This window comes from Sturnus vulgaris, chromosome 22 (assembly GCF_052056855.1).
Source record: "Sturnus vulgaris isolate bStuVul1 chromosome 22, bStuVul1.hap1, whole genome shotgun sequence".
Lineage (NCBI taxonomy): Eukaryota > Metazoa > Chordata > Aves > Passeriformes > Sturnidae > Sturnus > Sturnus vulgaris.
Genome location: NC_142264.1, coordinates 5,432,218 through 5,457,408, shown reverse-complemented (window position 1 = coordinate 5,457,408; position 25,191 = coordinate 5,432,218). Strand labels below are relative to the sequence as shown.

The 25,191-nt window shown below is 43.3% G+C and overlaps 1 protein-coding gene across 1 annotated transcript; it reads left to right on the top strand.

Moving 5' to 3' along the window:
* The first annotated feature begins 8 nt into the window (after nucleotides 1-8).
* On the top strand, nucleotides 9-24,980 carry NUP188 (nucleoporin 188). The gene is made up of 44 exons (XM_014873199.2): nucleotides 9-81; nucleotides 1,883-1,937; nucleotides 2,521-2,594; nucleotides 2,818-2,902; nucleotides 3,530-3,610; nucleotides 4,018-4,062; nucleotides 4,623-4,715; nucleotides 4,841-4,960; nucleotides 5,358-5,569; nucleotides 6,007-6,121; nucleotides 6,346-6,546; nucleotides 7,213-7,302; nucleotides 7,853-7,918; nucleotides 8,464-8,583; nucleotides 9,055-9,181; nucleotides 9,306-9,461; nucleotides 9,819-9,945; nucleotides 10,561-10,648; nucleotides 10,725-10,801; nucleotides 10,958-11,072; nucleotides 11,427-11,547; nucleotides 11,737-11,803; nucleotides 12,233-12,361; nucleotides 12,511-12,644; nucleotides 13,037-13,143; nucleotides 13,953-14,159; nucleotides 14,532-14,701; nucleotides 14,977-15,046; nucleotides 15,668-15,735; nucleotides 16,335-16,530; nucleotides 17,021-17,098; nucleotides 17,419-17,504; nucleotides 18,008-18,153; nucleotides 19,223-19,404; nucleotides 19,772-19,972; nucleotides 20,607-20,699; nucleotides 20,836-20,994; nucleotides 21,192-21,329; nucleotides 21,735-21,809; nucleotides 22,494-22,703; nucleotides 23,311-23,442; nucleotides 23,577-23,647; nucleotides 23,832-23,961; nucleotides 24,135-24,980. The coding sequence occupies exons 1-44, from the start codon at nucleotides 56-58 to the stop codon at nucleotides 24,303-24,305; spliced, it is 5,214 nt and encodes a 1,737-aa protein (XP_014728685.1). The 5' UTR covers nucleotides 9-55; the 3' UTR covers nucleotides 24,306-24,980.
* Nucleotides 24,981-25,191: the final 211 nt, after the last annotated feature.

Below are 25,191 nucleotides of genomic sequence, written 5' to 3'. Positions count from 1 at the left end.
GACGCCGGCGTGGTTGAGGTAGGCGGGCCCGGCATCACGTGACAACGGAGCGAAGATGGCGGCGGGCGGGCTGAGCGCGAGGTGCGGGGCCGCGGCCGCTCGGGCGGAGGGAACGCGGGGGCAGCGTGGGGGAGGCCCCGGCTCTCGCTGCAGGCGGACCCCGCTCCGCGGGACTGGAGGCCGAGAGGGACCGGCGGGGAGGGGGCGCAGCGCAGGCTCGGGAGGTTTTAACTGCGGCGAGGCGCGCGCCGGGCTGGCCCCGCCCCCGCCTCGCGCGCGCGATGAGGCCCCGCCCCCCCGGCTGAGGGACCCTCAGGGACTCCCGGCCCCAAAAACCGGAGTGAGGAGCCACTCTCGGGGATTTTGTGAATATTTAATTGTGTCCTCCGGGATCGGAGGCTGGGCAGGACTCCGTGGCAGCCGTGGCTTTGGCGGGGCCGGGGGCTCGGTCCTCGCTCCCTTCGCGGGGGTGCCCGACAGACGCTCGGCTCTTCCCTGAGGGCGGCGGGCGCGCCGGGGCCGGCTGCGCCTCCCGCGCGGCTCCTGCGGACGTGCAAGTCACAATAAACACGTGGAGAGGTGTAACGGAAGCGATTCAATGAATCCCATGTTCAGTGATCGCCTTAGTTCGCTGGTTTCGTTTCTACAGAGCACGTTTTTTGTCACTTATTATGTAATGCTTTTGTGTTCTGGAGTTTCCCTAGTGTCTGATTTTTATTAAATTAATGACAGGGAGATTCCTTCCTTAGCTGTCTTGTAGCCTTATTAATGAGGGGACAACAAACCACTGTCTGTTTTATTCACAGCAGAGGTTGTGAGGGAGTGAAAAGTAGGTGGGTTTACTTTGCTAGGCTGGCGCTCAGATTTGACAAAAAGCGAAAGAAACTGCTCGCGACAAGTGAAGGCACTGATCTGACATGATCACTGAACCTGGAATTCATTGAATTACTATTTTTACATTGCTGTTCGATTCTTGGTAAAATTCTGGGCCTTTGGGTGCTCCGTGTGGGCTGGATGTCAGAGAAGTGCACCCAACTATCGAGGAATGTGCAGGGAGGAATTATGTTGATGGGTGTGCTGGAAATAACAGGTGTTGTCATTCATTAAGTGTCACCACATGTCAGAAATCGCAGATGACTTTCACTGCCACAGTGAGTTATTTTAATAATGTTATTCTAAAAATAAGGCAGTGAGTGTTCTTGTGTAGATAGTCTTTGCGTGGGGAGTTGGGGTGTTTAAATCCTCATTTATAATATGTAACAAATAATTTTTGTCTAAATTAAATTCCCTTTTTGGCAAATATCTTTTCTCTGGTCTACTGTAGGGAGACTTGTTTTGAGTGCATGTGCCAGGGTCAGGATGTGATCTGTAATTCCTTATAGTGCAGGTTGGCCTTTCTACAGAGTTCTCAGGAAGAGATGAGAAGCTGAGTGTAAATGTTCTGGTGTCTGTGTAAAGAAAGTGCAGTTTTTCACTTCATACAGTTTTATGCTCTGCTTAGAGTGGAGGATGAAACTGATGGAAGAATTTGTTTGAAGGAGAGCACTGAGTATAACAATAAAATACTGCTGTATGCTTTCATTAAGTTTCTTCTTAGGAGCCCTAAATGTTTAAATAGCAAAATCAAATTGAGCTGGTAACCTGATATCAATGTGAAGCTTTGATATGAATTCACAGGTCTTGCTGTGTCAGTAGTCACCCTCTCTGGGTTTTTCTAGAACATCTGAAACTCATTAGCTAAAAGCTAATGTTCTTATATCATTTTTCTCTCATTGCAGTGTCATTTGCTGCAAGTTAATTACAGTTTGAAAAGTGTAAGCTAAATGGAAGGTTAGAATAATTAATAATTAAAATACTCTCCACCTTTTCCTTGTGTTTGCAGGAGCAGCAGAGAATTATGGACAATTCTGCTAGGCAGATCAGCTTTAAGAGAACCAGTAAGTTCTTGCCATGGTGAGCAGGTTTGGCCATCACTTACTGGGCTCCATGGCCAAGTACATAATTTTTACATCTCTTTGAATATTAGTGAAAATATTTTTTTCTACTCTTCTTTCTTTCTCAGCATGTTTTTTGTTGCCATACCTCTGCTACTTGTTTATTCTCCCACTGTTTGTTTACAGCTGCATGAACTGCCTGGAAGGGTGTGTGGAAAAGGTGGTTCCCTTTTTGGAGTGCTGTTGCCTGGATTGCCCTGGGGTGTTCATGTGTGGTACAACTGCTGTCTTATTTTGAGGGCTGGAGCCTGTGCTTTCATGGATTTTCCCAGAGGTTGGGAATCCAAATGTTTCTGAACCCGGACCATTGCTTCCCTTTTCCTCACCCTCCCTAAGAACAGGCAGTGCAGCTCACTGCCCTGTTCAGTACTGCATCTGCAATCACTCTGAGCCACAGACACCCATCTTGTGTTGTTCCTCCTTCTTTGTGGTGGTGGAATTTCTTTGCTTTGCTGAAGTTTAACAGATCTAAAATTTGGTAATGCACTTTGAGGGGTCTGTTCAGTGGTGTTTGGTTCTGTTTTAGGCCCAGATTGCTGCAGAGTTGAACAAGCACTGGCAGAGGCTGTTAGAAGGACTGTCGTACTACAAACCACCAAGGTACAGTCACTGCCTGATTTTAGAAATTAATCTCTAGTGGGGAGTTTCCTAGTAAGTAAAGAAAGGTTAGAGAATATTGTTGTATGAAATATTGAAAGGTCACTGAGGAAAAGGCAAATGTTCGGTTTAAACTGATAAAATGGAGAACTTTGAAATTATACCTATTTAATTCTTTCCTTGAGATTGCTGCATTTTTAATGACTAAAATTTCTTTTCACTTTAGTACGACTTCAGCAGAAAAAATTAAAGCTGATAAAGATGTAGCTGCTCCACTAAAAGAGTTGGGTCTGAGGGTCAGTAAGTTTTTGGTGAGTGAAGCTGCTCTTGGATTATTTTTCATCCCTGGAATGAATTGTTATTGGATTTTGATACTGAAGTAATCTTCATGATGTTGAGTAGAGAGAAATTTAATGTCTTTTCAGTTCAAAGTAATCTGAAGGATGTTGAAGTGTGTATTGAGGCTCTTGGTCAAACTTCCAAAGTGATGAATAACTTTGAGATGCTGTGGTTTTCCTGGTTCTTTCCAGCAGCAGCCACCTGCTACTGGTCTGAGTTGAGTTCTTCCAGGTCAATTGCTCAGCTAAAAAGCTGATGTCCCTTAAATCAGTTGCCTTGTTTGACAATCCTCTCAGTTTACCTGTAAAGTTCTGTTTCTTTAAGCCAGAAGTTTAGAGTTCAGTGACTGGTGGTACCTTTATTTAAATGATTGATGCTCCTTTAGCTGAAGTTAAGCTGCAGCTCAGTGACATTAAAGCTTGTGTATTTGGCTTTAAAAGAAGTGCTGATTAAAGCATCTGCCTGGTGCAAAAATATTCTTTTGGCAAGTTATTTGTTTTGAAGATAAGAGCTGCCTGAGTATTTGGAGAGAATCTTAATCTTCAACGAATTCAGTTGCCTTTTATTAATTTCAGATAATTTCTCGTTCTTTTGTTCAGGGTCTGGATGAAGAGCAGAGTGTGCAGTTGTTACAGTCTTATCTTCAAGAGGATTACAGAGGAACAAGAGACTCCCTGAAGGTCCATAGCTCTCATTTATGTTCTATTTACTCCACATCTTTCCTTAATAACAGTTGGGTTTTGATGCAAATGTGAGTCCTGGCTCTGACTGGGAAATGGCTTTGTAGCTTTTCTTCTCTGAAGCTGCATCCAAGCTTATTTCTTCGTTCTTGGATCTCTGCAGGAACTCAGCTCCTCTCTCTGTCACAGGAATACAAGAAAGCTACAGATTTGTGAATGAGAGTTGAGCTGAAAAATAAATACGTAGTTAAAAATGAGTGTTTTGGCTTTGTACTTTTGGAATCTGTTTTTCCAAGTGAGCTGGAAAGAAAATTTGTATTTTATTTGTTTCAGTCATTTTGTGAACATATATTTTGTCAGTAGATATTTCTCCAGTAGCTATTTATTTTGTCGTATTTTGTTTACAGACGGTTCTTCAGGATGAAAGGCAGAGTCAGGCTCTGATGCTGAAGGTTAGTCATTTCCACTTGTATTTTCTGTGGAAAAGATGTTGGCAGCAAACCTACTTTATTTCTGTGGAAAATCTTGAAATAATTGAAGTATTCCTTCATATAAAGGATGGCTGAAATTGAGGAATGTGCAGGTAGATTTGAAGAGTGTTAGTAATTGCTACAGAAATGAAATTTCAGCCTTGATATCAGGCAATTTAGTTGGGTAGGTGTACACTGCCTTATTTTCCAAAGCTTGTAGATTTGTGTGTCACTGTCTGACATGACAAAATTGATGATAATTTCTGGCAGACAGTAATAAGGATGTCTTTTTGCCTTTCCTTTTCATGTTTTCTCACTTAACAGTGTAATTACAGACCTGTCGTTATGGCAATGCTAGACTGAGTTCTGTAACATTAATTAAGTGTTGGTTTTTTCCCCAAGTTCAGAGCTGCTCAGTTGAAATTCTGTCTGTAGTAACTCTGTATTCCTTTGGCGAAGGCCTTGGGAGTGGTTGTGAGAGGGAGGTGGCTGGGAGTTGAACACTGTGCCAGGTTGGCATTGATGGCACTTCACATTCACAGCTCGCTGACTACTACTATGAGGAGAGGATCTGCATCCTGCGCTGCGTGCTCCACCTGCTCACCTATTTCCAGGACGAGAGACACCCTTACACAGTGAGTACAGGACGTGATGTCATTGGAACAGGCTAAATATGGAAGCTGTGGGGTAATTCCCTGCTTGTGTAAAAAGCCCTTGAGTGTGCCTGTGAGAAGATCATGGACTTGTTTGTTTCTTTAAGGCACAGTACTTCCAGTGTGTTGAAAAGTTGGACAAGGAGCTCGTTCCGAATTACCGCAAACAGTTTGAAGCGCTGTACAAAGCAGAAGCTCCTACGTGGGAAACACACGGAAATCTCATGGTATTTTGTTTCTTACTGTTATTTATCAAGCTTATGAAGTCATTTCTTATATGTAGTATATTGGAAAATACTTCTGTACAGATGCAGTTAAACAGGACATTTCTCCTGGCCAAAAAACATAAAATTTGTTTTCTCTGTAATAGAACACACTTTTGCTCAGAGACAGAGTTTCATGAAACTTATTATTCCTTGTAATAAATCCATGGAGAGCACTGGGCCAACAGAGCCATTTATGTGTAGTTGGTCATGATCTCTCTGGGCTTAGAGTGGCTTTCCTTGCCATTGACACAGTTGCTGACACACAGGCTGTTGAAATGCCTCCACACTTCTCAGCTTCTGACTTCACTGGGTGCCCTGTGAGCTTTGACACGTGATGGTGGAACTTTCCTTTGTGCAGACAGAACGTCAGGTCTCCCGGTGGTTTGTGCAGTGCCTTCGGGAACAGTCCATGCTCCTGGAAGTCATCTTCCTCTACTATGCATACTTTGAAATGGCACCTGAGGAGCTCCTGGCATTTGCAAAGATGTTCAAAGAGCAGGGATTTGGCACGAGGCAAACCAACAGACATTTAGTAGATGAGAGCATGGATCACCTCGTGGATCGTATTGGGTAAGTGTTGTGTGTATTTGTGAAGTGGGTACAGCGCAATACAATTGTTTTTCTCAGGAAGAAATACATTTATAATTCTGTCTTCGTTGTTCTGTGTGGGCCATGATTCCAAGGGGGGATGAGAATCATGCCGTACATCCTGGTGGCAGAGAGTTACAAAGGTGGAAAAGCTATCTTCAAATTTCAGTGATGCTTTTTTGTCTGCTCAACTACAAAAGGTAGTTCTGAAGGCTGTAATTTGTTCTGTACCAGCATTTCAAGACAAAATTTGACTTATGTGCTGTTCATTTCTTGTAATTTCTTATTGCTTCAAAGAAAGCTGAACAAAGCAAACTGAAGGTTGCATTTTGACCTCTTATAGTTAAAAAAAAAACCCTCACCTGAATTCTCAAATAAAGGTTCTGACCTACTTGTTTTTATTTTTCTACTGCTTGTAGTTACTTTAGTGCTCTTATTCTGGTGGAAGGCATGGAAATTGACTCCCTCCATGAGCGTGCTTTGGATGACAGGACAGAGGAGCACAAGTTGGCCAACAATCAGCACATCCACCAGGTAAAATACTGGCAGAGTAACCAATCCTCCAGCCTAACGATACAGAACTTACTGTGATTACCCAGGTACTGATGTGTCTGTGAATTTCTGGTCCTTGGGCTTGTTGACCAACTGTAGAAACTGCCATCCACATACCATGAGAAGGACACAATCCGCTGTGTGCTTGTTGAGTGTGAATTACTTCCACATTTCAGTTATTTTGCTTTTGATTTGTCTCTGTGCAGGAGATGGACAATCAGCTGCTGCAGTTAGGGGATGTCTCACATCACGCTCCAGTGCTTTTGGCCTGGGCTCTGCTCCGTCACACCATAAACCCAGAGGAGTCCACAAACATCATCAGGAGGATGGGCAGCACTGCTATCCAGCTAAATGTCTTCCAGTATCTGACAAAGCTGCTGCGATCCCTCAGCAGTGGAGGCAAGAATGTGAGTTTCTTCAATTGTACATATAAGCTTTTGAAGGTCTGACTGTTCCTGATGTACAGCTATGATGGGAAGCAGATGACTGAACCAATGTTCTTTTAGAAGATGCATTAAAGTATGTTCTATCGTCTTAACCTTCTTTCAGTGAAGATCAGAAATCAAGTTGGAACAAAACGGATTGTCTTTCCAGAGAATTAAGAAAACCTTTGTAAAGCAAGGAACTACATCTCTCTTGAGCAGAATAGACTAAAATTAATCAATTTTTTTTATTGGCCTCTATAGGTGTATTTGCCATTGTGGCTCTTGACTATTGGGTGATTTAACTCTGCAGTATTTTCTGTATAGGGTTTCATTAGACAACATGGTGTATTAGGGTAAACTGCTTTATAGACAGAAGCCAGTGAAAGCAAATCCTTTTGATTCCTAGAAATGTTGAGTGCTTCTTTTTTATTATTTTGATGCCTGCAAGGCATTTCTAGTGATAATGGCAGGACTTTTCCTTTCAGAAGTATTTTGTGTTAATGTGGAACTTAACTAAGGACTGCTCCATGTTTTGCTGATATATAAAAAAGGCAGTTACTTGGTGTGTAAAGCAGACTGAGTAGAGTTACAATGTGCTTGTAATTCATAGTGTTTTCCATAACAGCTTTGTGTACTCTTTCTTTGCAGTGTACTGCCAGCACAGCTTGTATGTGTATTTATGGGCTTCTTTCCTTTGTCTTGACATCACTGGAATTACATACATTGGGCAATCAGCAGGTAAGCATCCAAGACCATTTGCATTTTTTACATAATTTAAAATAAACTCTCATAACTGATGCTAATTGCCTATTAAATTGTAATTCACACTGCAAACTTTATGAGGCTTAGGTAGACCCAAATTACTGATTTGCTGGTTTTCCTACTGCATTTACACCATGCAAATCTACACCTCTACAGACTGGCAGATTAGTAATGAAAGAGCACATTGTGCATTTAAAGTTCTGTGTTTATGAAACTCATTGTTGATCTGTTATTCCCAAAACAAAGGAAATAATACAAACTCCATTTCTGAGTTGGACTGGACATTTTACAGCCCTCTGCAGATATGGTGGATGTGTTTGTTGTGGCCAGTTCATTGGATGAGGAGCATAGCTTTAGGTTGTGGTCTGGAGTGGGTGTGTTGGCTGTGTTTTGGCTCCAGGAAGTAGTTACATCTTGGTGGGTAAACATGGAAACTTAAATTCCAAAGATGTGGCAGAACCTGGTTGGGATAAAATCTTCCTGTGTAAAGTAGCTTTGATTTTTTCCATCCTATCTTCCTTTGTAGGATATAATTGATGCTGCATGTGAAGTTCTGGCAGCTTCCAGCATTCCCCAGCTCTTCTGGAAGACGGTGAGTGTATTTGCAACTTCTTTGACCTACGTTGTTTATAACTAAGGCCTGATAAATGATTCCCTTTTAGGAAAGGAACAGGTTGATTGTATTTAGTGAGTTGGTTTCTAGGAGGGCCTGAGGAACAAATGTTCATTTACATCTATCTTTGATTTACTTTTGCCCTTTCCTGCTTTTTAGGTACAGCCTTGGCTTTACACTTGAAAAGGATACTGGAACGAGTTTTAATATAGGTGATAGTTGATAGCAGGGCTGGGGCTGCAAGGATTGAACTAACTGCTGGCAAAAGCATTGTGCTTATTTTTGTTGTCACAGAATTAGGATGATATGTAATGCCTTACAGTCTTACTTCTTGCCTTATACTTGCAGACTGCCTCATGCTTTAGTCTGTGCAAGTGTGATCTCCAGTCACTGGAGTGATACTTTTATGCATGATTAATGTTAAATGTACAGCTTAAAAAGAAGGTGTAACCTTGTGCTATACTGAGACCCTTTTTGCTTTTCTTTTTAGTAATAAGACATTTGTTTTCTGTTTCCACCACCAGGAACCTACTGCAGGTCTGGGTATTATCCTCGACAGTGTTTGTGGGATGTTCCCCCATCTTCTCACTCCTCTCCTTCAGCTGCTCCAAGCCCTTGTGTCTGATAAATCTACTGCAAAAAAGGTACAGAATCTCTCTTGGTGTTTGGGAGGTGATTTGTTTCAAGTCAGGGATGATATGAGCTGTGATTCTTCCTTTCCATTACGTGTGCTTATCTCAGTTTCAGTCTTAGGTAACAGACATAAATCTAAGAGCAGTGGACACAGCTCCTTCAGAGTTGTGTGCTGTTGCAGGATGCTGTTTTCTGGCTTTTAGAAAATTTTTCAACTTTAATGGTTGAAGATTAAGATAATAATTTTTTTTAGGTGGTACTTACCTGATTATTTAGATGAGACTTGTCTGAACATGAGGGCTGTATAATAATGTTTTAGTAGCGTTGATGTATTAGATATTGTATTGTATGTTGATTGATGTATTGATATTGTATTACTTGTACAGGTAAGTAAACCTGCCTGTTCCTGGAATGACCTGGCTGATAAATTTTTAAGAATCTCTGGCTCTTTGGCTATGTTGTTGAAGCTCTCTCTGATGCAGGTATACAGTTTCCTGGATAAAATGTCCTTCTATATTGAGCTGTACAAGCACAAACCTCCAGATGTGATCTCCCATGAGGATGGCACACTGTGGCGAAGACAGGCTCCAAAGCTCCTCTATCCTCTTGGTAAGGAAACTGCACTTCCCCTTTTCTTACTGAAATGTTTTGGGGAATTTAGCTCTCTCTTTACCTGGCTTCTAACTCATGGGTAAATTTGTGACTTTGTTTCACCTGCTTCTTCAATCTTTAGGACTAGGTCAAACAAACCTACGGATACCTCAGGGAACAGTGGGCCAAGTGATGCTGGATGATCGGGCTTACTTGGTACGGTGGGAGTACTCCTACAGCAGCTGGACTCTGTTCACCTGTGAGATTGAGATGCTGCTCCATGTTGTGTCAACAGCAGGTGAGACAGGCTGGGAGTGTAAAAGAGAATAAATAATTATTAATTGGTGTTAGTTTGAGGTTAATAATAGTACTGAATAGCTCTGAATACTTTTGAAAGAGCACGGGATACTTTCTCCAAAGCCTAATGATGATTATTATTCTGTAAAATGCACTGCAAAAGCCTAAGAGCATGTAGTGAAATGAGATACACTTTAGATGAGGGAAAAGTTGATGTAGATAAACAAATGGTTTTTGATATGGGAGATGGATGGTTTTGAATCATGTAGATATGTGGTAAGATAAATCTGCATTGTTCCAGGCGTCATTACTGCTGAAGTTCGATTTTGTATTCTAATGTTTGGTATTCTTTATCCAGATGTGATTCAGCATTGCCAGAGGGTCAAGCCCATAATTGATCTGGTTCATAAAGTCATCAGCACTGATGTATCAATAGCAGATTGTCTTCTGCCAATCACATCACGAATCTACATGCTCCTGCAGAGGTGAGTCACTGACAGCAGAGATGTCTAAGCAGATAGAGTGACCTGGAAGGATAGCTGATTGCTTATTTTGCCAAGAGCTTTACAATATATGTGTCAGTGCTTGAACGCCCAAGATGGGTGTTCAGCTCTCAAAACTGTTCTGGTTACACAGAGGTTAATGTTTTGATGCAGCAGAATGGCCTCTCTTTTACTTCTTTCCTGAAAGGGGTGCAATTTTATCCCTTTAAAGGCAGTTTTGATTAATAGCTTTATTTACATGAAAGGGGGATAAAACATGGCATTAGAGCAGTAACTCACAGGTTTTAAAACAGTTGTACTTATTAACTCCTCCCAGAGTTAACTGCCTGGGAATTGATGTTCAGCTGTATAATTATTGTTTGCTGTGACAACCTGCTGTCTTGCCAGCCTTGCTCTGGCAGTAAATTGATCTGACTCAGGTGTGAGGGGGAGGTGGCAAGTCTAGACTGAAACTGCAGGCTCTAGTGTCTGTATTTATCTGCTTAAATTTTATGTATATGTGCTTCAGTGAGAGGGAAAGAAGCATTTTGATTAAAAAGCTAGACTAGACCACAGGTGGCAGTACTTTTCTTCATGCATGCTGTTTTTCTTTTGTAGGCTAACAACTGTAATCTCTCCCCCTGTGGATGTTATTGCTTCTTGTGTCAATTGCTTGACAGTCCTGGCTGCTCGGATGCCAGCCAAGGTGAGGAAAGGACCTGCTGGTCAGAACTAGTACATTTATATGCAAATGAGGAGTATCTGTACCTCTTCTCTTGCAGGTTTGGACTGACCTTCACCACACGGGGTTCTTGCCATTTGTTGCCAATCCACTGTCCAGTATGAATCACATGATTAGGTATTCATGTTCCCCACTCCATTTTTTTTTTTTGCCTAACCAATTCATAACATGCAATAAGAACTTTTTGCCAGTGTGCAATCTCTGCACCTGACATTTCTCACTCATGCCAGAATCTTGCTATTCATGTAATGAATTCTCTTGCTCATTTCACAGTGCAGAGGGAATGAATGCTGGGGGCTATGGAAACCTGTTGATGAGCATGGAACAGCCCCAAGGCGAGTACAGTGTTACCATCTCCTTCCTGAACCTGGTAACAACTCTGATCCGGGTGAGTGCTTCTGGACTGCTCCGATATGGCACCAACTCTGAGCTGTTATGACTGAGAAGTGAAAGTGATCTCAGCCATGTCTGAGATCAGTCTCTGTGCAGCAGGGCTCTCTCAGTAATCTTTGCTTGACTCTCTCTTCTGCACTGCTGTTTGTGCTTTCTCTGATCTGATTCTTACAAAAAAACCCAAAACGTTTTAATTTGTCTCAAATGACTACAAAAAACTAGAAATTGCTTTTAAATCTATGTCTCCGTGCTCCATGGTATTCTCACACTTCAAAGACAATAAGAAATATCTTCCTCCAAAAGTTTTCTTGTCCCCCTCCTGGTTAAATAATGTTTCTGTTTCTCTTAGGGACAACTTGGTAGCACCCAGAGCCAAGGCCTGGTGCCCTGCATCGTGTTTGTTCTGAAGGAAATGTTACCAAATTACCACAAATGGAGGTACAACTCTCATGGAGTGAGAGAGAAAATCGGTAAGGATGTTGAAAGTGGGAGTAGGAGGGGAAGGGAATAAAAGGGATCACCTGCCTTCTTTTTTCTAGCAGCCATTTGGAATTTGCACAGTATCTCCTGGTATTGTTAGATGCCGTGATTTGTTTGAAAGTACTAGGAACGAGGCAAAAGTTTTAAAAAACTGAGTAGTCCATTTCATCTCTTTTTAGGGTGCCTAATTCTGCAGTTGATCCATGCTATACTGAACTTATGCCCTGAAATGGATCCTCGCAGCAGGTAAGACAGGTGAGAGGTCTCACACCTGCACTAACTAGCCTGGTTTACAGTGCAGGAATCAGTGTCATTTTGTTTCAGTTTTTGAATTCAAATGACTAGGAGGGAGCTAGTATAGCTGTGTAGTGCTGGTTTCAACTCTGCTGCATTCCTGAGTGCAGGAAAAGTATCAAAAGATTAGGGACAGAACAAATTACATTGGTTTCTAGAACTTATGGTAAAAAAAGAAAAGAGCACATAGATTTCCTGGGACAGACTGCCATCCACTTTCCTTTCCTATTTGGTGTACTCTGGTGAAAGTGGAAGGGAGAGTAAAGGAAGGGTCAGTGGGGGTGTAGAAATGAGGAGGTTCCTTTGTGGTAGTTTTCTAAGTGCAGTGTGGCAAAATACCACAAGTGCTCCTGGTGACACTGTCCTGTGTTTGTGTCACAGCAATGCCCCCAGCCTGCAGTCCTTGTGCATCTTCAGCCTGGCCAACACAGAGGCAGGGCAAGCTGTCATTAACATCATGGGCATTGGGGTGGACACCATTGACATGGTAATGGCCTCCCAGTGCAGCAGGTGAGTGGGGTGTGGCTGTTTGGGCATCTTCTGCAAGCTGGCTTTGAGTGAAAATGTCTTGTAACTCTGATGGAGCTTCCTCTTTGAACGTTGTACTAATAAATGTTGGTTGTGACACAGTCCTTACTTTGGTTTCTCTTTGGAAGCAGTGATGAGTCCCAAGGCCAAGGGCAGCTGCTGATCCAGACAGTTAAGCTGGCGTTCTCCGTTACCAACAACGTCATCCGGCTGAAGCCCCCGAGCAGCGTGGTGTCTCCCCTGGAGCAGGCCCTCACTCAGCATGGTGGGTACTGCTCCCTGGGGCAGCCTGGCAGCTCTGCTTCTGCAAGTGGCACTGTGTGTCTCATCACAAACGCTAGCTAAGGTTTCCAGATTACAAGAAGTGATTGCTACTCGTGGGAGAAGGCCTTTTCTCCCTCCTCCAAGGCATTCTTCCCCTGGGGACAGCTTTTAAAGGATTAATCAAACATGGCTTATTGTTTGCTGCTTTGTAATGAGATTACTGTAATTACAGAATATACTAAATCAACTGCTGTTAATGCCTCTGGCTGGACCCGTACCATCCATGTTCTTTTGGGAGACCAACTTAGTTCTCATCTTCTGCTGTGAAAATCATTATTTGGTAAATAGTTACATCTTGTTTCTTTTCTTTGATTTTATTTGTGTTCTCTCCAGGTGCTCATGGAAACAACCTTATTGCTGTCTTAGCCAAATACATCTACCACAAGCATGACCCTGCACTTCCACGCCTGGCCATCCAGCTGCTCAAACGACTGGCTACAGTAAGATAAGACACCCACCAGTGCTCCTTTGCTTATCCCCTTGTGACTATTCCACCACTGAGGAATTATTTTTCAAATAATTTCCTCAGGCTTTATTGTATCAGGGAGCTTTGTGCAAGTCAGTTGAAGTAGGGTGGACTGGCAGCTCTAAGTTAGGGCAGATGAAAAATCCTCTAAAGGATCCTTTAGTTTTTGATTGTGATCTTCTGCTGTTTCGGAAATCACTCAGCACTCACTGAGAGGCATCCCATGAGTGGCTTTTTTTCTGTAAAATATTTGCACCTCCAGTTGTTCTCTTCCCAGTTTTTGAGCAACTTTCTCAAGTCACACTCTTAAGTACAATTCCGAGACCTTCCTACCTAGAATTTTGCCATCTTACTGAGAAGAGTATCCTATTTAGGTTTTTATTGGGACCTTTCGACTTTTAGACTTCTGGAATTAGTAAAAGTAGACTTTAGACTTAGGAAGCCTTTTACACTTACTCTTTTTGTCTGCTTAATATCTGAATATTTGTAGCTTAAAGCATATAAATCCAGATATGGGCTTATTTATTTCAAGAAATGTAAATCCAAAACGGTTTTTTTCTTTTCTATTTCTTTTGTAACCTTTGAGAAATAGGCAAGGATAGAGTAGAATTGTTCAAGAGGAATATTTGGATCACTTGTCTTGTTTCTTCGTGCTTAATGACAACTTACTTTGATAGGTTCATAGATTCAATATTAAATATTTCTGAGTTTCAATACAATCAATGTAGAATGAAGCGTTCTGTACAGCATGTTTATTTTTCCCTCTGATGTTTCCATGGACAGGTTGCTCCCATGTCTGTGTATGCCTGCCTGGGCAGTGACGCTGCTGCCATCCGCGACGCCTTCCTCACCCACCTGCAGAGCAAGATCGAGGACATGCGCATCAAGGTCATGATCCTGGAGTTCCTCACAGTTGCAGTGGAGACACAACCTGGGCTCATTGAGCTGTTCCTGAACTTGGAAGTGAAGGACGGCAGTGATGGGTCAAAGGTACAATAGCAGATGCTTGAGGACTCACTGCTAAAATCTGATGGTTCTTGCTTGTAACTTGATGTGCTTAATGTAAAGATACATGCAGGTTGTACTTGTATTTAATAGATGTGCTGCTATCCCAGTTTTGCTTTTCCCTGTAACCAAAGAGAAACTTTGCCCAATATTTCAAGGCAGATACTGAGTTAGCAACAGAACATCTACTAAGACCAAGGGGAGCCTGTGACCTGTTCTCTTCACTCTCAGTGTTGTTCTTTAAGCGACTTTAAAACACTCCTTCATGACGCTCTGGCAGTGAGAAAGCTAAAGATTTGGCTACAATGGGCAATGTAATTCTTCAGCATTGTAACCTCTTGTCTCCTTTTGCATTAGGAATTTAGCCTGGGGGAGTGGAGCTGCCTCCAAGTGGTGTTAGAGCTGATTGACTCCAAGCAGCAGGAGAGGTACTGGTGCCCTCCCCTCCTGCACCGCGCTGCCATCGCCTTCCTGCACGCGCTGTGGCAGGACCGTCGTGACAGCGCCATGCTCGTGCTGAGGACAAAGTGAGTTTGGGTTCCTCGACAAGGCATTTTCCTTTCTCTTTTCCAAAACACTCTTTCTGTGGTTTGTCAGACTTTTCAGGGACGTTTGCATCTTAGTTAGTGTGGTGAGAGTATTATGCAGTGATAAGCAAATATATTTCTGTTTCTTTTGTATAAAGCTAAATAAACTTGTATTTACCAAAGCATATTTCCTACAAAGTTTGGAACACTCAAAATGCTGCTAGGCATGTGGCATAAAAGAGATAACTGATAATACTTTTGTTTATGTCTTCTAGGCCAAAGTTTTGGGAAAATTTAACTAATCCTCTCTTTGGGACCCTTCCTCCGCCTTCTGAATCATCAGAGGTGAGTTACAGCCAAACAAAATGAAGGGATTTATGTACTTCTCAGAAAAGGTTTCTAAGTGATGTGTGTGGCTGTCCTGCTTGCAGCTTCCTAAAAGGAGCTGTGACCAAGTGAGTTAAACATGGGCAGTAGATGAAGTGAATGCTGTGTGGCTTTTCAGAGACTGGGCAGCCATGAGCTGTCTTTCGAAATTCTCTGCTATTTATTCATATATGGAACAAAAATAGCTGTGTGGCAGCTGTGGTAACACTCACTGTAGAAGGTGTGCTGTCTGAAGTGTATCCATATTATGGGCTCAGGCTGACTGGTATCATGGAGGAATTGATTAGCTTCTTGTTCTTCCTTTCTGTGTGAGTTTTTCCTCTTCATTCTGAAAGCTCTGTGCTCTCACTCAAGAGTTTGAACTCCGAGCACAGTATTCTGTCCTTATTGTCACCAGTCTGTGGTCAAAATGACATAAGTATTGCTATTGTGGGAGAAATAAGTCTCCCACAGAACTGGAGTATCAGCCATCCCCAGTGGATGGATAGGGATAAATCAGAATTTCACTTACCCTGTGGAGCTCAGATTTTGATTTTTTTTTTTTTTTTTTGGTTGCTTGGGTTTTCTTTGTCTTCATAGCTCAGTGTCTTGGATACCTGTGCCTTAATAATGAAAATCATCTGCCTGGAGATCTACTATGTTGTCAAGTGAGTCTTTGGTAGTCTTTCCTTCATCCCTGTACTTTTTAGTTATCTAAACTGTGTGTGTTATGGGCTTTGATGGGCAGTGCACATGTAATCCTGTGAAAATCTGGGAGTGATTCATGAACACATTACATTCATTTGAGATTCTTGCAATCACTAATTGCAGAAAAAATATGAAAATTCTTCTGCAGCCTTTAGGTGAGAATGTATCAATATTTTCCTTGTATCCTGAAATAAGAATATACAGTATTTATTAAAACTAATTGTCAATTAAGCCAAGTAAACCTGTAGTGATTGAATCACATTTAGTAGTTTTATCCCACTTGATTTGTTTTCCTGAAAGTAACAGATGTTTCATGTGTTAAAAAGTCAGGATTAACTAAAATCTCTATTTTGAAAAAAAAATAAATTATAGATTTTCTTCGGGGATCATGTTTGTTTCATATTTGATGCAAAAAGTGGGATTCCCTGCAGAGGTCATATATGTGGAATAACCTTCCCATGCAAGCTGTGTCCTTGGCTTTCCTCCCTGAATCATCAGAAGAAGTATATTTTCTGACCCAAGAATAAATGAAGGTAACTTCTCCTCTTGATTTGGTCAGGGGCTCTCTGGATCAGTCCCTGAAGGACACGCTGAAGAATTTCTCCAGCAAGAAGCGCTTTGCCTACTGGTCAGAGTACGTGAAGTCCCTGGCACAGCACGTGGCAGAGACCGAGGGCGCCAGCTGTGCCTCTGTCACTGAGTACCAAATGCTCATCTCAGCCTGGAGGATGCTGCTCATCATCTCCACAAGCCATGTAAGGGCTGCCTCTTGTCTTGAATGAGAGTCTGAAATGAACATTTTGAGTAATACAATGTCAGCAGCTTCCTAGGGCCAGCTAAGCAGAATTCACTGTTTTTTTTCTTTCAGTTTTGTTGTGTGTGTGAACACAGTACAGGTTGGCATGAGCATGGTGCAAGAGGTTAGAGTGGGTGATGTTTTACTATTTGATCAAAACAAGCATATTGTCCTCTCAGCAGAGGAGGGAGGCTGTAAATAATTTTAGAGGGTTTCTGGGTAATTCTGTAATCCTGACAAACTTTTCCTGTGTCAAGTGAGGCAAGGATGCATCGTTACGCAATTAGTCATTGCCAGCTTCTTTTCAATGTTAATGTAGTGATTTCTGTAAAAGTCAGCAGCTATAATATTGATGGATTCTTAAAGTAACAAAACAGTAAACTGATTTTAGGCTGCTTAGAAGATGGACCTTTTGTTGTGCTGACTGATCTTTATCTTTGTTGATTTAGGCTGATATCATGCATCTGACTGATTCTGCAGTTCATCAGCAGTTGTTTCTTGATGTGCTAAATGGCACCAAGGTTTTGGTAGGTGTTGCTTCCTATCAGTTCTTTCATTTCCTAATTGCTTATCTTCTTTGCATTATTTCTGCAGATGCTTGTAATCATAGGGTTTTTTAGATGGGCTGAAACAGAGTCTTTCTCCATGAACTGATGAGCTGCTTAAATCTTTATTTTGTAATGTGTCATTCTTGTAATCATTAAATGACCCTGTGAGGGTCCTGGCTCTTGTCCCTTCTGCTGAAGAACAAACCTGGTCATTTGGTGGTGGTGCTTGGGCTGAGCATTTCTGTAGTGTTTTTACATGTGATTGTTGCAGCTGTAATGCTTACAGTATTTCTCCTTAGCTCCAAGTTCCCATGTCAGTGCCCTGTCTGCAGCTGGGGTCTATGCTGTGTACCCTTCTTCTGATCCTGCTCAAGCAGTGGAAAAGGTAGGTATTTTGTTTGGATAATTATTAGTCACTGCTACAAATAAAAACTTGGGAGATCATGTTTAAATAAAAATTTGGGAGATTATGTTGAAGTGTTTTGCTCTAGTGAGAATCCCTTAGTGATCTAGGGAGGAAACTGAAGCCTTATCATTGAATTCTCTTTTGGGGTGTCATATATCTCTTAGTTGTTGCTGAAATTATGAGAAATCTCTGGTAGCAATGCAGTTTATTTGGTTTCCTGCTTGCTGGTGAAAAGTGGCACAAGAGCTTTTGTGTTAGTTAGTTCTGCTTTCTCACTGTAATTCTCACAATGAAGGGAAAATGCATTCTCTCGTTCTGTGGAATGTCTTTAGTGAGATCCAGGTGGTGACTTAAACTTTACTGTAAAGAACTGCTTTTATTTTTAGGGGTCATATAACTTATGATCCACACAGCTCATTCAAGCCAATATATTTATTGAGGGATCTTGTCTAATCTGAAGAGCTCTCCCTTTTTGTTGTCAGCGAGTTGAGTTCTGTGGATAAAATCATAAACTCCTTGACGCAGATTCTGGAGGGAGTACTACAGGCAGATCAGCAGATGATGGAGAAAACCAAAGCCAAAGTGTTCTCAGCTCTTATCACTGTTCTGCAAATGAAGGAGATGAAAGGTGAGGTGGTGCATGTGCAGGTGTCAAGGTGCCAGGGCTTTACACCCAGCATGTGCCAGATGAACACATGGTAGTAGTGCAGGGTGCTGAATGTAGTCACCAGCCTGTGGAACTTCTCTTCTTTTTTTTTCCCTTTCTTTAGCTAGTTTTGGAAAGAGGTGAGGTTTATCATTCATTCACTCTATCTCCATGTCTTCCCTTCTCTTGTATTTCCCTGACACTGATCATTTAGGTTCCTGTGTATTTTTGGAAACAGCTCAGTGGATGTGTAAGTCAGGCTCTCTCTGAGTGAATGTAGAGCTTAGATTATGACATGGATTTCTAGAGGTAACAAAAGACCCAAACACAAGAAAGTGTGCATTTTGTTACAAACTACAGAAACCAGTCTGGTCATTACTCCTGTCTCTTGTGGGGCATCTGGCATTGCAGTAGCACTTGAAGACCCTCAGTGGAATCTGGGCAGTATTTCTCTGTGCAACACATACAAAGGCAGCTGTGATTAAAAGTGTGTCAGATCACTTGTCTGTGTTCCTTGTTCCACTGCTTTGTTCTGCAAACCTGTACGTTTTGAAAAATAGACAGGAAGTGGAGGGTTGGTTTGATTTTTACTTATTTTCTTTGTTGTTGAATTTGAGTTTCTAGTCATGCTGGTAAAAGGTGGGGCAAGTTATTATGATGATTTTGATAAGAGTATAATATTTCTATAGACTCAGACCATAGACTGCACCCAATCTGCATAGGCTGATACCAGCAGTCTGGAGCAGTGAGTGGAAATTGCTGTGGTGAAATAATCTGTCCATAGTAGTACTTGATTCATGTTTTGACATGTCATGAGTTTATATAACTTTGTATGACAAAAACTATGTTTTTGTTATCAAGATGAATATAATCCCTTAATATATGCTCCTAGACATCTAACAGTCACAGCTCCTCACATTGTTTTGTAGGTTTTGGAATGAGAACAGAATAAGTGCTAATTCCAAGAAATGTGGCTCAGTGATGTTACCAGTTAAACTGGAAAGCTGAGTACAAGGACTGTGTTAACTGGTGTCTGTTGTGTGTGTCACAGTGAATGACATTCCCCAGTACCCCCAGCTGGTGCTCAGTGTGTGTGAGACTCTCCAGGATGAGGTCATTGCACTTTTGGACCAGACTCGGCACAGCCTGACCTTGGGAGATGCTGCAGATGACAAGGACAGTATGGAGACTGACGATGCCTCCCGAGTGAAGCACAAGGACCAGCGAGATGGGGTAAAGGACCTGTTCATCTGCTCTGCAGTCTTATCTTTTCTCTAGACAAAAGTTTCATGATGCTTGGAATGACTTCTCTTGTAGCCTGCTGCCTTCAAAGGAAGTTTCAGCAGTTTCTATTCCAGAATTACTCGATGTTTTCTTGGCTCCCGTCACTCTGGGAAGTTGGCTGTTGCTGCCTCTTCTTCAGATGTGTCCTCAAAAACATTGTCAGGAGTACTAATACAGCCAAGAGGTGAACAGAGAATAATATGAGGGATACCAGGAGCTTTGATTTGTGAATTTGAGAATGATTGAACTTTAGGTTGTGCTAGTAAATGCTTTTGAGATTTATCTTGGTACAACCTGCCTTTCCTTGTCACTGCAGGTGTGTGTTCTGGGTCTCCACCTGGCTAAGGAGCTCTGTGAAGTGGATGAAGATGGGGACTACTGGCTGCAGATTACTAGGAAAGTCCCTGTGCTTCCTACCATCTTTGCTGCACTGGAGATCAGCCTGAGAGTTAAACAAAACCTTCACTTCACAGAGGCCTCATTACATTTGCTGCTGACCTTAGCAAGGACTCAGCAGGTGAGAGATGCAGAGAAGTGAGAGCACATAGCTGTACACACTTTAAATAAGAAAAGTCTGTCTCATTTTTTATCTCATTGTCCTGTCTGTGATGCAACTGAATGATGAGATTTAGATAAAGGGGTTTTTTTTGGAGGCTGGCAAGCAGCAGGTCCTGTATGTACACATGCTTAGTGTGCTTTGTTCTCTATGGTGGGATGTGTGGGAAAAGCTGAGCCAGCCAGGCAGACCTGTCATTTAGAGCAGGCACTTTCACTGAATGGATTCTGCAATGCAAATACCCCCTTTTTAAACCAGCACTGAGTGTTAGAACCTGCTTCTTCGTTAGTTTTAATAAAGTGTTATTTATCTATTACAAATTCAATTTGTGTGGGGCTTCAGGTGAAAACAAGATTGTTCCCAAGCCCTTTGCAAAGATTATGTACATACCAGAGCAGGTGATAAATAGAATTCTGAGTACAGTTACACAGGTTTGATTTTGCTTTTCTTGATGTTGAATTTTTAACAACACAGAGGTGTGTGTAGATGACAGTTTTGTAAAAGGATGATGGCAGTGCCAAGGACAGAAATACCTACTGCAACACAAGTCTCAGAGAGCAGAGGCACAGATTCCAACAGCAGTCTATTGTTGTAGGGAGCAGCAGCAATGGCTGGAGCTGGTGTCACCCAGAGTATCTGCCTGCCCCTCCTGAGTGTGTACCAGCTCAGCACAAATGGAGCCATTCAGGTGGGTGCTGCTTCCTTCATTCCAACTGGGAATGCACCCAGAGAGCTTCCCATGCCCTCACAGGCTGTGGCTGGAGACTACCAGAATGGTGTGGGGGGAAAAAAAAGTCACTTATTTTTGTACATGATTTCTTCAGACATCTGCTTCATCACGGAAGTCCCTGGATGCCCCCTCCTGGCCCGGCGTCTATCGCCTCTCCATGTCCCTGATGGAACGGCTTCTCAAAACACTGAGATACAATTTCCTGACAGAAGCGCTGGACTTCGTGGGTGTCCATCAGGAGAGGATCCTTCAGGTGTGCCACAAACTGCCCCTGTGCTTCACTTGGCTCCTCTGACTCCAGATGAGTCAGAAAGGGCAGAAACACTGAAAAGTCACTCTTGCCTTGGGAAGGGTTACAGTGGAAATAACTGTGAAAGGAGGATGGGATGTTATCCCATCTGTCTGTCCCTTATCTGGCATGGCCCTGATTTACTTCTCTCTCTTTCCCAGTGCCTGAATGCAGTACGGACTGTGCAGAGCTTGGCCTGTCTGGAAGAAGCTGATCACACTGTTGGCTTCATTCTTCAGCTCTCAAATTTCACAAAGGAGTGGCATTTCCACCTGCCACAGCTTATGAGGGACATGCAGGTAGGAATCAGGATATTGCTGTGGATAATACATTGCCTTGGAGCGCAGAGTTTGGTTGTTTTGAGAGAAAATTGCTCTATATCACTTTTTTATTACCACTCCTTTCATGGAATTACAGCTGAAGTTATTTAACTGCCCATTCTGCCAGTATCTTGTCTTGAGTGAGGAGATACAACTATTGGGAGAGAGAGATGTGGTAGCTTGGAAAAGTAAATTGGGGAAATCAGTGACTTACTTTCAGTTCTTAGTGCCAGGTGATTTCAAGAAAATACTGGGAAATTAGGAGACTGTGTGGATCCTTTATGATCACAGTGCTATGTTTGGATTTTCTGGCTTCCAGCAGTGACAATGAATAGATGGGTTTTGAGCTCTTATGAGATTTCTCCCTGACTTTATTTCTTTCAGGTGAATCTGTGTTACCTGTGCCAGGCCTGTACTTCCCTCCTGCACAGCCGTAAAATGCTCCAGCACTACCTGCAGGTGAGGTTCCTACTAAACTTCAGTATTGCATGACCATGCTCCCTTTAGAAGGGAGTATTATTCATTATCAAGGGTCTTGGATATTGAATGATTTATAGACAATCCTCGTGGTGGTTATTGGCATCCATCAACAGTTAGGATTTGCATTTTTTCACAGCAAAATCAAAATGTCCAGAGAGTAGTCTGGAGTCTGAAAACCTTTGGACTGTGTAAAGCCAGTCCTAGATAACCAGCAGCCTGTGCTGAATGGTCTGTTACCATAAGGAGGCTGCATTGCTGTAGGACTCTGGAGTGCCATTAATTAAGCCACTGTTGACCTGGAGTCCTTGATTTGATGTAATTTGTTAAAGGGAGATAGTTCTTGTTCGTGGGACATCTTTAGGTGCACGAAGTGGAGATGATGCATTGCTGCTGCAGTCTTCCTTCAGCATGGCTCATGCTTGGTGTGTTGATCATTCTTTTTCCTGAGTGTGGAATCTAAACAGCCTCTGCAGCTGCATCCCTGCAATGCAGTGTCTTCCCAGCCCACAGCAACTGTAGATTCTCAGCAAGTGACAGACTTTTTGGGTGCCTTATTTCCTCATTCTCTTTGTTCACAGCGTGGGTTTTTTTTGCTCAAAACATTTGCCTTACTGCAAAATAATCATACCTGTATTCAAGACTTTCTCTCTTCTTTCTCCAAAGACAAAAAATGGCGATTCCCTTCCATCCAGCGTGACTCCCCGAGTGCAGCGGAATCCTCAGGCCTCCTCCAAACACCCCAGCCCCGAGTCAGAGGCAGCAGAGCAGAAGGCGCTGCTCACAGTGCAGTACAGCCTCCTCAAAATCCTCAGCAAGTCTCTCGCTGCCCTGCGACATTTCACTCCTGATGTCTGCCAGATCCTCCTTGACCAGGTGGGCTCTCCAAAGGGGGGAGTTTCCAGCATTTCCAGGGATATTCTGGGTCTGTGTGTCCTGCTTGATACAGTGACCCCACTGTATACCTGTCTGCTATTCTGCACAGAGCAGGAAGACAGGAGACAAGGAATTTGCCTTGGGAATCAGGCACTGCACAGTGTGAAGGAAGACTTGGCTGAGCTTTTGTGTGATCTACACAAGGCTGTATATGTGTGACCTTACTGGAGCAGACAATAAGCCAGTTGGTTTGTACCTTTAGTATACCATTCTTCAGGAAAAATCCTCTTGTCATCCTCCCATGGTCCTGTGACCCAATGCCTGGTTCAGAAAAGGAGGGTTTAATCCTTGAATCTGGCAGTGTCCTGCTGCTAACTGTTGGGTAGGGACTGTCCTTCTGTGCCTCTGGGAGCAGCCAGAGTCTGGTTGTACAGTGCTGTACAGGACACTTTACTGCTCCAGCTGTACACCTGAGACTTGGGAAATTATCACAGTGCTTCTCTTTCTCCATATAAAAAGCGTGATAAGGGACTGGGTATTCCTGTTCCTATGACAACACCATATTCATGGCCTCCAGGGTCTCACTCCTCTTTCTGTTCCTCCATAGTCGCTGGACCTTGCTGAGTACAACGTGCTCTTTGTCTTGAGTTTCACCACACCGGCCTTTGATTCGGACGTTGCACCTTCCTTTGGGACCCTCCTTGCCACAGTCAACGTGGCCCTGAACATGCTGGGAGAGGTACTGGCCCTTTGTGTGTCTGGGAGCACGGCACTTGCGTGATCCTAGAGTGCTCATTGAACTGATACTTTGAGGAGCATGAGTAATTCTTTTCTATCTCCTGTTTCTAATGCTTGTCCTTTTTTTCCTCAAAGATGGATAAGAAGAAAGAACCTTTCCCTCAGGCTGCTGGGCTGAATATGCAAGAGGGAACCAAAACCCTCAAGTAAGTTTCTAGTTACTTAATGCAAGCAGCCAAGCAGCAGTCCAAGCTCCTCAGATCAGAACTGAAGTTTAGAGGCATTTGTCTATCTTGATACATCCCTTGTGCATAAAGTCTCCCAATAACTATTGGAAACCAGAGTGTGCTGACCTTTCTGGCTCCTGCTGATTTGTGTTTCTTTGCACAGGTCTCTGCTCATGTTTACAATGGAGAACTGTTTCTACCTGCTCATCTCCCAGGCTGTTCGGTACCTGCGGGACCCGGCTGTGCACCCCCGGGACAAGCAGCGGATGAAGCAGGAGCTCAGCTCGGAGCTGGTGAGCACCTTGTGCTGTCCTCTCACTGTTCAGTGTGTCTTGCCTATTTCCCAGCATGACTGAACAGCCTTGGGCTGCTCATACTGGCACATTCCTGTGCCACAGCACCCGGCTGGGGGAGGGAGAGGGCGTGTGGTGGAATGAAGTTGATTTGTTACACACTCTAATTTCAGAGTACGCTGCTCTCCAGCCTGTCCCGTTACTTCCGCCGGGGTGGCCCCTCTTCACCTGCCAGCGGGGTCCTTCCCTCTCCCCAAGGAAAGTCTGCCTCCAAGCTGGGTCCAGAGGGGCAGGAGCCCTTGTTTCAGCTCGTGCAGGCTTTTGTCCGGCACGTGCAGAGATAGATCCTGTCCTGGCCTTGCCTCCCTTGTCAGGACTTGCAGCGGAATAATTCATGTCCACCACAGAAGGCATCACCTTTGGCAGAGCTGTAATGAGGACTGGGAAGGGAGGGAGGCCAAGTGTGGGCAGTGGTGTCACCTGAGCAGCGAGATCCCATGGAACTCTTGCCACCCAGGAGCAGAGTGAATGTAAGGAGAGCCCAGCTGGCTCTCCGTTGACCAGCCCACGTGCACAGTCTGCTCGCTCTGTCTGCCAGAGCATCCTGGCTGGGTACAAGCATTGAACAGTCAAAACCTTTATTTTTATAGCTTGTACCTCAGCTGGGGAAGCTGTGGCTGGATGGAGAGAGGAGATGCTTTCTGCTGGGTATTAACTCTGCTCCTAACACAAGGTGCAGTCTGCGTCTCCCATGTGGAGTCCAGCTAAAGCACACCCAAGGGATCAGCCAGCAATTCAGAGACCATCTTTCTACTGCTATTTTTGTACTGAATGGTTCAAGGCACGATGGTGTATGTGTGCTCATGCCTTCCCTTCACCCTGCAGTCTGTGTGTTGTGTGTGTTTCTGAAGAGCAAGGCCTCACTTAAGGTTTTTATGTCAAAATTCCATTGCTCCAGTCTTGCAGATTTTTGTAACTGTGCCCTATTTATACTGATATTAAAACCTTTATAGACAGCAGCTGTGTTCATGGGCTTGGTTGGACACAGCAGCACCAGTTCTGCAGTGTCTGGGTGGTAGTTCTGCTGAGCTGAAATCCCAGCTAATGCTGTGACTTCTGGGTGACAATCCAGAGACTGTCTGAAATGGCTGTAATTAAAAGCTGATTCCCTGGGTTCCCCACACCCACTCCCTTTCTCTTACTCTCCTGTTGGGGAACTCGTAGGAGGTT